The sequence below is a fragment of the Arachis hypogaea genome, chromosome 11, assembly GCF_003086295.3.
Source record: "Arachis hypogaea cultivar Tifrunner chromosome 11, arahy.Tifrunner.gnm2.J5K5, whole genome shotgun sequence".
NCBI lineage: Eukaryota > Viridiplantae > Streptophyta > Magnoliopsida > Fabales > Fabaceae > Arachis > Arachis hypogaea.
The window spans coordinates 146459808-146475570 of record NC_092046.1 but is presented as its reverse complement, the minus strand read 5'-3'; the positions used below and the strand labels follow the sequence as shown (position 1 = coordinate 146475570).

The window sequence follows — 15763 nt, the reverse complement described above, 5'->3', positions numbered from 1 at the left end:
TCGTTTAGTATAGCTTCGTGAATACGTTTACGCTTTTCGAACTCTATTTTTTAGCTTAATTCTTCATCGGGCTTCTAAAATATTTTAATTTCCTCCTATATAAATATCTATGCGCTTTTAGAATTGTCGTAACCTTTGATTAACCTTTGCTTTACGACGCGAGATAAGGCTTAGGGTAATTAGGGTGTTACATTTAGTGGTATCAAAGTGGTTCGTCCTCGTGAGCCTGGGGGATGGACTGATTGTGCTTCATTACATACTTTATGTCTTTTTCCTTGATGCTATTTAGGTTATCTCATTGATATTGCATAGCATGCTTGTTTGTGAGTGTCTTTTTGGGATAATTGAAGCACTAGGCTTTTGATATTGAGACTGATCACCTTGATATCGATTATTTGGTGTAGACAGGAACCCTAATGGCTACTCGCGGACGAGGTCATACGCGTTCACAATGAGAGATTGGAAATGAACAACCGGCCGATAACCATGCCGAGTTCATGGCGGCAATGCCTAATCTTGCGAATACCATGGAGGCGAATGCTGCTGCGACTCTGCAAGCTGTGCAGAGGTTAGGTCAACCAGATGAAAACGGAAATGGTGATGGAAACTAGAATAATAATGGGGAAGAAAATGATAATGACTTGGGAGGCGCCCCGATGACGTTGGCTTCATTTCTAAAAGTTCACCCACCGACTTTCAGAGGTTCGAACAACCCGACTGAAGCGGACAATTGGTTTCGAGCTATGGAATGCGCACTACAAGCTTAGCATGTCCCGGCTAATCAGTATGTAGAGTTCGCGGTCTATCAATTGTTAGGAGAGGTGCAACATTGGTGGCAAGGAGAGTGCCAGTTGATACAACTTTCGAATGCAGAGATTCCTTGGGATGTATTCCAGACAGCCTTCTACAAGAAATATTTTTCTGAAACAGACAGAGAGGCGAGAGAATTGGAGCTTATGCAGCTGAAGCAAGGCTCTTTGACTGTGGCGGACTACACTAGCCGATTTGAGGAGCTCTGTAGGTTCTCTAGGGTGTGTCAAGGTGCCCCAGAGACCTATGAGAGCTGGAAGTGTATTAAGTACCAAGGAGGCTAGAGGGATGTGATGAGCGGATAATTTATACGCTTTTTGGCATTGTTTTTAGTAGGATCTAGTTACTTTTAGGGATGTTTTCATTAGTTTTTATGTTAAATTCACATTTCTGGACTTTACTATGAGTTTGTGTGTTTTTCTATAATTTCAGGTATTTTCTGGCTGAAATTGAGGGACTTGAGCAAAAATCAGATTCAGAGGTTGAAGAAGGACTACTGATGCTGTTGGATTCTGACCTCCTTGCACTCAAAGTGGATTTTCTGGAGCTACAGAACTCAAAATGGTGCGCTTCCAATTGCGTTGGAAATTAGACATCCAGGGCTTTCCAGCAATATATAATAGTCCATACTTTGGCCGAGTTTAGACGACGTAAAAGGGCATTGAACGCCAGTTCTACGCTGCTGTCTGGAGTTAAACGCCAAAAACACGTCACAAACCAGAGTTGAACGCCAGAAACACGTTACAACCTGGCGTTCAACTTCAGAAAGAACCTCTGCACGTGTGACATTCAAGCTCAGCCCAAGCACACACCAAGCGGGCCCCAGAAGTGGATTTATGCATCAATTACTTACTTCTGTAAACCCTAGTAGCTAGTTTATTATAAATAGAACTTTTTACTATTGTATTAGACATCTTGGGATGCCTAGTTCTTAGATCATGGGGGCTGGCCATTCGGCCATGCCTGGACCTCTCACTTATGTATTTTCAAACGGTAGAGTTTCTACACTCCATAGATTAAGGTGTGGAGCTCTGCTGTTCCTCATGAATTAATGCAAAGTACTACTGTTTTTCTATTCAACTCAACTTATTCCGCTTCTAAGATATTCATTCGCACTTCAACATGAATGTGATGAACGTGACAATCATCATCATTCTCCCACGAACGCGTGCCTGACAACCACTTCCGTTCCACCTTAGATTGGATGATTATCTCTTGGATCTCTTAATCAGAATCTTCGTGGTGTAAGCTAGATTGATGGCGGCATTCATGAGAATCCGGAAAGTCTAAACCTTGTCTGTGGTATTCCGAGTAGGATTCTGGGATTGAATGACTGTGACGAACTTCAAACTCGCGAGTGCTGGGCGTAGTGACAGATGCAAAAGGAGGGTGAATCCTATTCCAGTATGATCGAGAACCTCAGATGATTAGCCATGCTGTGATAGAGCATTTGGACCATTTTCACAAGAGGATAGGATGCAGCCATTGACCACGGTGATGCCTCCAGACGATTAGCCATGCAGTGACAGCACATCAGACCATTTTCCAGAGAGGATGAAAAGTAGCCATTGACAATGGTGATGTCCTTACATAAAGCCAGCCATGGAAAGGAGTAGGACTGATTGGATGAAGACAGCAGGAAAGCAGAGATTCAGAGGGACGAAAGCATCTCTATACGCTTATCTGAAATTCTCACCAATGATATACATAAGTATTTCTATCTTTATTTTCTGTTTAATTAATATTATTTTCGAAAACTCCATAATCTATTATTATCCTCCTGACTGAGATTTACAAGATGACCATAGCTTGCTTCATACCAACAATCTCCGTGGGATCGACCCTTACTCACGTAAGGTTTTATTACTTGGACGACCCAGTGCACTTACTGGTTAGTTATATCGAAGTTGTGAATGAAAAATGATTTATTAAGACGTGCGTACAGATTTTTTGGCGCCGTTACCTGAGATCACAATTTCGTGCACCAAGTTTTTTGTGCCGTTGCCGGGGATTGTTCGAGTTTGGACAACTGACGGTTCATCTTGTTGCTCAGATTAGGTAATTTTCTTTTTGTTTTATTTTTGAAAATTTTTCAAAAATCTTCAAAAATTTTTCCTTTATTTTCGAAAAAAAAAATTATAAATCTTTTCAAAAATATATTGTTCTTCAAAATTTTTAAGAATGAATTCTAGAGTTTCATGAAGCATGTTGAAGCCTGGCTGGCTGTAAAGCCATGTCTAATTCTTTTGGATAAGGGCTTCCAACCATCAGCATAGAGGCAAGTTAATTGGAATGTCAGCTGTGGCATGTCTGAGTTACATACTAAAGCTTGGCTGGCTATTAAGGCATGCCTAACCCTCAGATTGGAGCTTTAGACTAAGAGTACAAAGATTCCTGGAATTCATATAAAAAATTTTGGAATCCTTATTTTTCTTTTTCATATATAATTTTCGAAAAAATCCAAAAAAAAAAAAATTTATAAAATCATAAAAATCAAAAATATTTTGTGTTTCTTGTTTGAGTCTTGAGTCAATTTTTAAGTTTGGTGTCAGTTGCATACTCATCTTGCATTTTTCGAAAAAATCATGCATTCATAGTGTTTTTCATGATCTTCAAGTTGTTCTTGGTAAGTCTTCTTGTTTGATCTTGATGTTTTCTTGTTTTGCATCTTTTCTTGTTTTTCATGTGCATTTTTGCATTCATAGTGTCTGAACATGAAAGATTTCTAAGTTTGGTGTCTTGCATGTTTTCTTTGCATATAAAAATTTTCAAAAATAAGTCTTGATGTTCATCTTGACATTCAAAGTGTTCTTGGTGTTCATCTTGACATTCATAGCATTCTTGCATGCATTCATTGTTTTGATCTAAAAATTTTCATGCATTGCATCATTTTTATGTTTTTCTCTCTCATCATAAAAATTCAAAAAAAATCAAAAAAATATCTTTCCCTTTTTTCTCTCTTAAAATTTCGAAAATTATATTTGACTTTTTCAAAAAATTTTAAAATCTAGTTGTTTTTATGAGTCAAATCAAATTTTCAATTTAAAAATCTTATCTTTCCAAAATCTTTTTCAAAAATCAAATCTTTTTCATTTTTCTTATCTTTATCACATAATTTTCGAAAATAACATCATCAATTAATGTTTTGATTCAAAAATTTCAAGTTTGTTACTTACTTGTTAAGAAAGATTCAAACTTTAAGTTCTAGAATCATATTTTGTGATTTCTTGTGAATTAAGTCATTAATTGTGATTTTAAAAATCAAATCTTTTGCAAAACTAATTTCAATCATATCTTTTCAAAAATATCTTTTTATCTTATCTTTTTCAAAATCATATCTTTTTCAAAAATTTGATTTTAAAATATCTTTTCTAACTTCTTATCTTCTTATCTTTTCAAAATTGATTTTCAAAATTTGTTTCAACTAACTAACTAACTTTTTGTTTGTTTCTTATCTTTTTCAAAACTACCTAACTAACTCTCTCTCTCTAATTTTCGAAAATATCTCCCTCTTTTTCAAAATTTCTTTTTAATTAACTAATTATTTTAATTTTCTATTTTAATTTTCAAAAATTACTAACCTTTTTCAAAAATTATTTTCGAAAATCCTCTCTCTCTCTCTCATCTCATTCTATTTATTTATTCATCTACTAACACTTCTCTTCATCTCACATCTCTGCTCTCCTCACCCTTGTGTTTCTTTCCTTACATTACATTCTTTTCTTCTTCTTTTCTTCTACCCACACAGGGACCTCTATACTGTGGTAAAAAGGATCCTATTATTATTATTTTTTTGTTCCCTCTTTTTCATATGAGCAGGAGCAAGGACAATAATACTTTTGTTCCCTCTTTTTCATATGAGCAGGAGCAAGAACAATAATACTCTTGTTGAAGCAGATCCAGAACCTGAAAGGACTCTGAAGAGGAAACTAAGAGAAGCTAAATTACAACAATCCAGCAAGCACCTTTCAGAAATTTTCGAACAGGAAGAGGAGATGGCAGCCAAAAATAATAATAATGCAAGGAGGATGCTTGGTGACTTTACTGCATCTAATTCCAATTTACATGGAAGAAGCATCTCCATCCTCACCATTGGAGCAAACAACTTTGAGCTGAAACCTCAATTAGTTTCTCTTATGCAGCAGAACTGCAAGTTTCATGGACTTCCATCTGAAGATCCTTTTCAGTTCTTAACTGAATTTTTGCAGATCTGTGATACTGTTAAGACTAATGGAGTAGATCCTAAAGTCTACAGGCTCATGCTTTTCCCTTTTGCTGTAAGAGACAGAGCTAGAATATGGTTGGACTCTCAACCTAAGGATAGCCTGAACTCTTGGGATAAGCTGGTCAAGGCTTTCTTAGCCAAGTTCTTTCCTCCTCAAAAGCTGAGCAAGCTTAGAGTGGATGTTCAAACCTTCAGACAAAAAGAAGGTGGATCCCTCTATGAAGCTTGGGAGAGATACAAGCAATTGACCAAAAAGTGTCCTTCTGACATGCTTTCAGAATGGACCATCCTGGATATATTCTATGATGGTTTATCTGAATTAGCTAAAATGTCATTGGATACTTCTGCAGGTGGATCCATTCACCTAAAGAAAACGCCTGCAGAAGCTCAAGAACTCATTGACATGGTTGCTAATAACCAGTTCATGTACACTTCTGAGAGGAACCCTGTGAGTAATGGGACGCCTCAGAAGAAGGGAGTTCTTGAAATTGATACTCTGAATGCCATATTGGCTCAAAACAAAATATTGACTCAGAAAGTCAATATGATTTCTCAGAGTCTGAATGGAATGCAAGCCGCATCCAACAGTACTCAAGAGGCGCCTTCTGAAGAAGAGGCCTATGATCCTAAAAACCCTGCAATAGCAGAGGTGAATTACATGGGTGAACCATATGGAAACACCTATAATCCCTCATGGAGAAATCACCCAAATCTCTCATGGAAGGATCAACAAAAGCCTCAACAAGGCTTTAATAATGGTGGAAGAAATATGTTTAACAATAGTAAACCTTTTCCATCATCCACTCAGCAACAGACAGAGAACTCTGAACAAAATACCTCTAATTTAGCAAACTTAGTCTCTGATCTATCTAAGGCCACTGTAAGTTTCATGAATGAAACAAGGTCCTCCATTAGAAATTTGGAAGCACAAGTGGGCCAGCTGAGTAAAAGGATCACTGAAATCCCTCCTAGTACTCTCCTAAGCAATACAGAAGAAAATCCAAAAGGAGAGTGCAAGGCCATTGACATAGTCAACACGGCCGAACCTAGAGAGGAAGGGGAGGACATGAATCCCAAGGAGGAAGACCTCCTGGGACGTCCAGTGATCAATAAGGAGCTTCCCTCTGAGGAACCAAAGGAATCTGAGGCTCATTTAGAGACCATAGAGATTCCATTAAACCTCCTTATGCCATTCATGAGCTCTGATGAGTATTCCTCTTCTGAAGAGAATGAGGATGTTACTAAGGAGCAAGTTACCAAGTACCTTGGTGCAATCATGAAGCTGAATGCCAAATTATTTGGTATTGAGACTTGGGAAGATGAACCTCCCTTGTTCACCAATGAACTGAGTGATCTGGATCAACTGACATTGCCTCAGAAGAAACAGGATCCTGGAAAGTTCCTAATACCTTGTACCATAGGCACCATGACCTTTGAAAAAGCTCTGTGTGACCTTGGTTCAGGGATAAACCTCATGCCACTCTCTGTAATGGAGAAATTGGAAATCTTTGAGGTACAAGCTGCTAAAATCTCATTAGAGATGGCAGACAATTCCAGAAAACAGGCTTATGGACAAGTAGAGGACATGTTAGTAAAGGTTGAAGGCCTTTACATCCCTGCTGATTTTATAGTCCTAGATACTGGGAAGGATGAGGATGAATCCATCATCCTTGGAAGACCCTTCCTAGCCACAGCAAGAGCTGTGATTGATGTTGACAGAGGTGAACTAGTCCTTCAATTGAATGAGGACTCCCTTGAGTTTAAAACTCAAGGACATCCTTCTGTAAACATGGAAAAGAGACACAGTAAGCTTCTCTCAAAACAGAGTCAACCAGAGCCCCCCACAGTCAAACTCTAAGTTTGGTGTTGGGAGGCCACAACCAAACTCTAAGTTTGGTGTTGAACTCCCATATCCAAACTCTAAGTTTGGTGTTGGGGAGTATCAACAATGCTCTAAACATCTGTGAGGCTCCATGAGAGCCCACTGTCAAGCTATTGACATTAAAGAAGCGCTTGTTGGGAGGCAACCCAATTTTTATTTATCTAATTCTATTTTTATTTTTATTGTTTTTCATGTTTTATTAGGTTCATGATCATGTGGAGTCACAAAATAAATAAAAAAATTGAAAACGGAATCAAAAACAGCAGAAGAAAAATCACACCCTGGAGGAGGATCTCACTGGCGTTTAAACGCCAGTAAGGAGCATCTGTCTGGCGTTCAACGCCAGAACAGAGCATGTTTCTGGCATTGAACGCCAGAAACAAGCAGCATCCTGGCGTTCAGACGCCAGAAATGCACAGTGAAGAAGAGCTGGCGCTGAACGCCAGAAACAAGCATCTGGCTGGCGTTCAACGCCAGAAATATGCTGCATCTGGGCGTTGAACGCCCAGAATAAGCATCAGTTCGGCGTTTAAACGCCAGAATTGCATGCAAAGGCATTTTACATGCCTAATTGGTGCATGGATGCAATTCCTTGACACCTCAGGATCTGTGGACCCCATAGGATCCCCACCTACCACTACTCACTCTCTTCCCTCTTCTCAATGTTCATCCTCTCTTCCCAATAAACACTCTTCCCCAAAACTCTTCACCAATCACCTCAATCTCTCTTCCCTATCACCACTTCATCACTCACATCCATCCACTCTTCCCCATAAACCTACCTCATAAACTCCACCTACCTTCAAAATTCAAAATCAATTTCCCACCCAAACCCACCCATATGGCCGAACCTTACCCCCCTCCCTTCCCTATATAAAGCCCTCCATTCTTCTTCAAATTCACACAACACAACCCTCTCTTCCCCTTCTTGGCCGAAACACATCCCTCTCTCTCCCTCTTCTCCATTTCTTCTTCTTCTTCATCTATTCTTTCTTCTCTTGCTCGAGGGCGAGCAATATTCTAAGTTTGGTGTGGTAAAAGCATAAGCTTTTTGTTTTTCCATTACAATTGATGGCACCTAAGACCGGAGAATCCTCTAGAAAAGGGAAAGAGAAGACAAAAGCTTCCACCTTCGAGTCATGGGAGATGGAAAGATTCATCTCCAAAGCTCATCAAGACCACTTCTATGATGTTGTGGCCAAGAAGAAGGTGATCTCCGAGGTCCCTTTCAAACTCAAGAGAAATGAGTATCCGGAGATCCGACATGAGATCCATAGAAGAGGTTGGGAAGTTCTAACAAACCCCATCCAACAAGTCGGAATTCTAATGGTTCAAGAGTTCTATGCTAATGCATGGATCACAAGGAACTATGATCAAAGTAAGAACCCGAACCCAAAGAATTATCTCACCATGGTTCGGGGGAATTACTTAGATTTTAGTCCGAAAAATGTAAGGTTGGCGTTCAATTTACCAATGATGGAAGAGAATGCACGCCCCTACACAAGGAGAGTCAACTTTGATCAAAGGTTGGACCAAGTCCTCATGGACATATGTGTGGAAGGAGCTCAATGGAAGGTTGACTCAAAAGGCAAACCGGTTCAACTGAGAAGACTGGACCTTAAGCTTGTAGCTAGAGGATGGTTGGAGTTCCTTCAACGCTCAATCATTCCCACTAGTAACCGGTCTGAAGTTACTATAGACCGGGCCATCATGATCCATAGCATCATGATTGGAGAAGAGGTGGAGGTTCATGAGATTATACCTCAAGAACTCTACAAGGTGGCTGACAAGTCCTCCACTATGGTAAGGTTAGCTTGTCCTCACCTCATTTGCCATCTATGCAATTCGGCTGGGATTGACATAGAAGGAGACATTCCGATTGAGGAAGAGAAGCCCATCACTAAGAAAAGGATGGAGCAAACAAGAGAGCCCATTCATGGAGCTCAAGAGACGCATGAAGCTCATCACCATGAGATCCCGGAGATACCTCAAATGCATTTTCCTCTACAAAATTATTGGGAGCAAATCAACACCTCCCTAGGAGAATTAAGTTCCAACATGGGACAATTAAGGGTGGAACATCAAGAGCACTCCATCATCCTTCATGAAATTAGAGAAGATCAAAAAGCAATGAGGGAGGAGCAACCAAGACAAGGAGACATGTTATTTGATAATTTGAAAAATCATAAAAATGATTCTTGAAGCAAGAAAAAGCAGCAAAGAACAAAGCTTGCAGAAAAAAAATGGCGAAAAAAAAAGAAAAAAAAAAGAGAAAAAGCAAGCAGAAAAAGCCAAAGCTCTTAAAACCAAAAGGCAAGAGCAAAAAGCCAATAGCCCTTAAAACCAAAAGGCAAGGGTAATAAAAAGGATCCCAAGGCTTTGAGCATCAGTGGATAGGAGGGCCTAAAGGAATAAAATCCTGGCCTAAGCGGCTAAACCAAGCTGTCCCTAACCATGTGCTTGTGGCGTGAAGGTGTCAAGTGAAAACTTGAGACTGAGCGGTTAAAGTCAAGGTCCAAAGCAAAAATAGAGTGTGCTTAAGAACCCTGGACACCTCTAATTGGGGACTTTAGCAAAGCTGAGTCACAATCTGAAAAGGTTCACCCAATTATGTGTCTGTGGCATTTATGTATCCGGTGGTAATACTGGAAAACAAAGTGCTTAGGGCCACGGCCAAGACTCATAAAGTAGCTGTGTTCAAGAATCAACATACTGAACTAGAAGAATCAATAACACTATCTGAACTCTGAGTTCCTATAGATGCCAATCATTCTGAACCTCAATGGATAAAGTGAGATGTCAAAACTATTCAAGAGGCAAAAAGCTACAAGTCCCACTCATCTTATTGGAGCTATGTTTCATTGATATTTTGGAATTTATAGTATATTCTCTTCTTTTTATCCTATTTGATTTTCAGTTGCTTGGGAACAAGCAACAATTTAAGTTTGGTGTTGTGATGAGCGGATAATTTATACGCTTTTTGGCATTGTTTTTAGTATGTTTTTAGTAGGATCTAGTTACTTTTAGGGATGTTTTCATTAGTTTTTATGTTAAATTCACATTTCTGGACTTTACTATGAGTTTGTGTGTTTTTCTATGATTTCAGGTATTTTCTGGCTGAAATTGAGGGACTTGAGCAAAAATCAGATTCAGAGGTTGAAGAAGGACTGCTGATGCTGTTGGATTCTGACCTCCCTGCACTCAAAGTGAATTTTCTGGAGCTACAGAACTCAAAATGGCGCGCTTCCAATTGCGTTGGAAATTAGACATCCAGGGCTTTCCAGAAATATATAATAGTCCATACTTTGGCCGAGTTTAGACGACGTAAAAGGGCGTTGAACGCCAGTTCTACGCTGCTGTCTGGAGTTAAACGCCAGAAACACGTCACAAACCAGAGTTGAACGCCAGAAACACGTTACAACCTGGCGTTCAACTCCAAAAAGAACCTTTGCACGTGTAACATTCAAGCTCAGCCCAAGCACACACCAAGTGGGCCCCAGAAGTGGATTTATGCATCAATTACTTACTTCTGTAAACCCTAGTAGCTAGTTTATTATAAATAGAACTTTTTACTATTGTATTAGACATCTTGGGACGCCTAGTTCTTAGATCATGGGGGCTGGCCATTCGGCCATGCCTGGACCTCTCACTTATGTATTTTCAAACGGTAGAGTTTCTACACTCCATAGATTAAGGTGTGGAGCTCTGCTGTTCCTCATGAATTAATGCAAAGTACTACTGTTTTTCTATTCAACTCAACTTATTCCGCTTCTAAGATATTCATTCGCACTTCAACATGAATGTGATGAACGTGACAATCATCATCATTCTCCCACGAACGCGTGCCTGACAACCACTTCCGTTCCACCTTAGATTGGATGATTATCTCTTGGATCTCTTAATCAGAATCTTCGTGGTGTAAGCTAGATTGATGGCGGCATTCATGAGAATCCGGAAAGTCTAAACCTTGTCTGTGGTATTCCGAGTAGGATTCTGGGATTGAATGACTGTGACGAACTTCAAACTCGCGAGTGCTGGGCGTAGTGACAGACGCAAAAGGAGGGTGAATCCTATTCTAGTATGATCGAGAACCTCAGATGATTAGCCATGCTGTGACAGAGCATTTGGACCATTTTCACAAGAGGATAGGATGCAGCCATTGACCACGGTGATGCCTCCAGACGATTAGCCATGCAGTGACAGCGCATCGGACCATTTTCCAGAGAGGATGAAAAGTAGCCATTGACAATGGTGATGTCCTTACATAAAGCCAGCCATGGAAAGGAGTAGGACTGATTGGATGAAGACAGCAGGAAAGCAGAGATTCAGAGGGACGAAAGCATCTCTATACGCTTATCTGAAATTCTCACCAGTGATATACATAAGTATTTCTATCTTTATTTTCTGTTTAATTAGTATTATTTTTGAAAACTCCATAATCAATTATTATCCGCCTGACTGAGATTTACAAGATGACCATAGCTTGCTTCATACCAACAATCTCCGTGGGATCGACCCTTACTCACGTAAGGTTTTATTACTTGGACGACCCAGTGCACTTGCTGGTTAGTTGTATCGAAGTTGTGAATGAAAAATGATTTATTAAGACGTGCGTACAGAGTTTTTGGCGCCGTTACTTGAGATCACAATTTTGTGCACCAGGAAGCTATTATGACTGCTGTGGCTCCTCTTGAGATCCGAATCTTTTTAGAACTGGTAAATAAAGCGAGAGTGGTTGAGGAGTGTGCAAAGAAGGTAGCTTCGTCAAGGGACACTCGTGGAGGAAACACTAACCGTGGGCGCAGAAAGTACTTTCAACCAAGAGCCTAAAGCTTCAAGAGAGGAGGACATGTGCCTCAAGGTCAAGGCAATGTTAGCAGGCCCACTTTTGATCAGTACCACCAGGCGAGAGGGAGAGGTAATCAGAGTAAGGCTTTCCCGGGTTTAACTTGTGATCGTTGTGGGCATTTTCATCTGAATGACTCTTGCAATATTGATATAGGTGGTTGCTTCAACTGGGGATTGCCTGGTCACATTGAGAGAGATTGTACTTGTGGGAAGAAGACTCAGAATGCGGGCCAGAACCAACAAGGTCGGGTGTTTGCTGTAAACGCCCAGGATGCGGCGAAGGCGGATCCTCTGATGGGAGGTATATGCTTAATTGGTGATAAAACATTAGTTGCATTATATGATACTGGAGCTTCGTATTCTTTTATTTCATTTGATAAGGTTGAGGAATTAGGATTGAAGGTGTCAGAGTTAGCATTTGATTTACATGTGCATACCCCGTATCAGACAGTTATGACTAAGTCAGGTTGTAGGCAAGTAGGTTTCAAGCTTGAGAATAGAGAATTTATCCATGACTTAATTTGTTTGCCAATGGTTGGGTTGGAGATGATTTTGAGGTTTGACTGGATGTCCAAGAATCGAGTTTTGTTGGATTGCTTTGAGCGATCTATTCAGTTTATGCTGGAAGGAGAAGGAGGAGCAGTGGTAGCCGAGGGTTATTACCTTAACTCTGTAATGGTGAACTGCAGTGGGAAGAGTGTCAGGGTTATATATTGTTGGCTGCTAATGCTTTGGGTGACGCACAGAACTTATATCAGATTTTGGTAGTTAGAGACTTTCCAGAAGTATTCCGGGAAGATATTCCTGAATTCCCACCTCAAAGGGAAATTGAATTTGAGATTGACTTGGTGTTGGTAGCCGGACCAGTGTTGATTGCGCCGTATCGAATGGCTCCGATAGAGCTGGCCGAACTAAAGGCTCGGTTGGAAGAGCTTCTGAACAAGAGGTTCATTCAACCGAGTGTATCTCCATAGGGAGCGCCAGCTTTATTGGTGAAGAAGAAGGACGGAGGAATGCGACTTTGCGTGGATTACCGGCAGTTAAATAGAGTGACTGTGAAGAACAAGTGCCCGATGCCAAGGATAGATGACTTAATAGATCAACTGCAAGGAGCTGGAGTGTTTTCTAATATTGACTTAAGATCCGGTTATCATCAGATAAGGGTGAAGGAGGATGACATTCCAAAAACTGCGTTTAGGACGTGCTATGGCACTACAAGTTTACGGTGATGTCCTTTGGGTTGACGATTGCCCCTGCTGTGTTCATGGATTACATTAACAGAGTATTTCGTCCCTTTTTGGACAAATTTATTGTGGTTTTCATAGACGACATCTTAGTTTATTCTAAGACGGCGAAGGAGCACGAGGAACACTTGAGAATTGTGTTGCAAATCCTGAAGGAGCGAAAATTGTATGCTAAGTTGTCTAAATACGAGTTTTGGAAGGAAGAAGTGAAGTTCTTAGGTCACGTGGTGAGCAAAGGAGGAATAGTTGTAGATCCTTCAAAAGTGGAGGCGGTGATGGAATGGGAGAGACCGACTATGGTAACAGAGGTTAGAAGTTTCTTGGACTTAGCCGGATATTACCGGAGATTCATTGAGGGATTTTCCCGGATTGCATTACCGATGACCAAGTTAACCCGGAAGGAGGTGCTGTTTGTGTGGATGTCGGAATGTGAGGAGAGTTTTCAGACCTTGAAACAAAAGTTAACTTCAGCGCCTATTCTGATTTTGCCGGAACCACATGAACCATTTGAAGTATACTGTGATGCTTCTTTAAAGGGTTTAGGTTGCGTGTTGATGCAACACCGAAACGTGGTGGCTTACACATCGCGTCAGTTGAGACCGCATGAGGTAAATTACCCAACTCATGACTTGAAATTGGCGGCGATTGTGTTTGCATTGAAGATTTGAAGGCACCACTTGTACGGAGTAAGGTTTAGCGTCTTTTCTGATCACAAGAGTCTCAAGTACATCTTTGATCAGAAATAGCTCAATATGCATCAAAGGAGGTGGATGGAGCTTCTGAAGGATTATGATTTTGAATTAATTTATCACCCCGAAAAGGCGAACGTGGTGGCGGATGCATTGAGTCGGAAGTCTTTGACAATTGTTTGGATGAGGATCAAGTAAGAAGAGTTAGTGGATAAGTTTGTAGATCTCAAGTTGGATATTAGTGAAGTTGCCGGAAGAGCTTGTTTGAATCAGTTGTAGATTTCAAGTACCTTTAAGTCAGAGATTCAGAGGGCTCAACAAAATGAGCAAGGACTTCAATGATTATTTCAACCAGTTGGTAAGAAGAGGCATGCAAAATTCACTAAAGATGATGAAGGATTGTGGAGGTATAAAGGGAGAATTTGTGTGCCGGATGTCGGAAGTTTAAGACAAGAGTTGTTGTCGGAAGCTTACAATAGCGGCTTTTCTATCATCCAGGAAGTACGAAGATGTACTATGATTTAAAGAAGATGTTCTGGTGGCCTGGTATGAAGAATGACGTAGCTACAATTGTAGCTAAGTGCGTGTCTGACGTGGCAAAAGGTGAAGATAAAGCATAAAAAACTGTCGGGAATGTTATAGCCACTTGAGATTCCTCAGTGGAAGTGGGAAGGAATTGCGATGAACTTTGTGACCGGTTTACCAAGGACTAGGTCGTGATTTAATGCCGTTTGGGTGATCGTGGATCGCTTAACCAAGTCCGCTCATTTCCTATCTATCCGAGTAAACTATTCTTTGGAGGAGTTGGCGAGGTTGTATATCTAGGAGATAGTAAGATTGCACGGTGTGCCATCGAGCATAGTTTCGGACCGGGATCCCCGATTCACATCAAGGTTTTGGGGAGCTTTTCAAAGAGCTTTCGGTACGAGGCTATGTCTCAGCACAGCATATCATCCGCAAATGGATGGACAGTCGGAAAGGACTATTCAGACGTTGAAAGATATGCTAAGGGTGTGTGTCTTGGATCAACTAGGAAGTTGGGACCGTTACATGCCATTAGTGGAGTTTGCATACAACAACAGCTTTCATACGAGCATTGGGATGGCTCCGTATGAGGCTTTGTATTGACTGAGGTGCCAGTCTCCACTGTGTTGGTATGAAGCCGGTGAAGCAAGTGTTTTAGGTCCTAATTCGGTAGCCGAGACTACTAAGAAGATTAAGAAGATTCGAGCAAGGATTTTAACTGCACAGAGCCGACAGAAGAGTTATGCGGATCAGAGAAAGAAACCGTTGGAATTTGAAGTGCGAGAGCATGTATTTCTGAGGGTTACCCTGACAAGTGGGCTCCGAAGAGCAATCAAAACAAAGAAGTTGAATCCGTGGTTCATTGGACCATTTGAGATTCTGAGGTGATTCGGGCCGATGACATATCAAGTAGCTTTGCCGCCACACTTGTCTAACTTGCATGACGTATTCTACGTGTCACAACTCCGTAAGTACATGCCGGATGTGGCTCATGTGTTAGAGCCCGAGTCGGTCGAGTTGAGGGAGAACTTGACTTTTCAAGTAACACCAGTGCGGATTGATGACACTAGTGTGAAGAAACTGCGAGAAAATGAAGTTTCATTAGTTAAAGTTGCTTGGAAGAGAGCAGGAGTGGAAGAGCATACTTGGGAATTGGAGTCTGAGATGCAGAAGGATTATCCCGAGCTATTCTCAGGTAATCACTAAATTTTGGAGACAAAATTTCTTATTTGGCGGGGAGAATGTAAGAACCGCGATTAATTAATCGCTTAATTAATTAAATTAATTGCCCAAAATAGGATCCAAAAATTTAGATTGTGAATTAGAGAATTTAAATATGATATCTAGACTCAATATATTTTTCTGAGTTGGAAAATGTAATTTTTTGCGAAAAATCGCATAAAAACTTGAACCGGTAGATGAACTAGCAAAACCGGTTTAAGTCTGTCTGATACTGTACGAAAATAATTAAAAACAGTAGAAAACCTTAGGAAAATATTTAAAGTAAAAAATCGGACGTTAATTTTAAAGGTTTGGCCCG

At 40.5% G+C, this 15763-nt stretch overlaps 2 protein-coding genes and 1 non-coding gene across 3 annotated transcripts; 2 read left to right on the top strand and 1 right to left on the bottom strand.

Annotated features, from left to right (window-relative positions):
* Positions 1–497: 497 nt before the first annotated feature.
* LOC112722134 (uncharacterized) lies at positions 498–12739 on the top strand. Its single transcript, XM_025773105.1, has 3 exons — positions 498–597; positions 11920–12410; positions 12455–12739. Exons 1-3 carry the CDS (start codon positions 498–500, stop codon positions 12737–12739), a joined length of 876 nt encoding a protein of 291 aa, XP_025628890.1.
* LOC112725022 (small nucleolar RNA R71) lies at positions 5202–5309 on the bottom strand. Its single transcript, XR_003164154.1, has one exon. It is a non-coding gene; the product is annotated as a small nucleolar RNA R71 (small nucleolar RNA).
* Positions 12740–12993: 254 nt separating the features above from the next.
* LOC140176284 (uncharacterized) lies at positions 12994–15111 on the top strand. Its single transcript, XM_072206229.1, has 5 exons — positions 12994–13617; positions 14000–14105; positions 14197–14301; positions 14524–14709; positions 14861–15111. Exons 1-5 carry the CDS (start codon positions 12994–12996, stop codon positions 15109–15111), a joined length of 1272 nt encoding a protein of 423 aa, XP_072062330.1.
* The last annotated feature ends 652 nt before the right edge of the window (positions 15112–15763 follow it).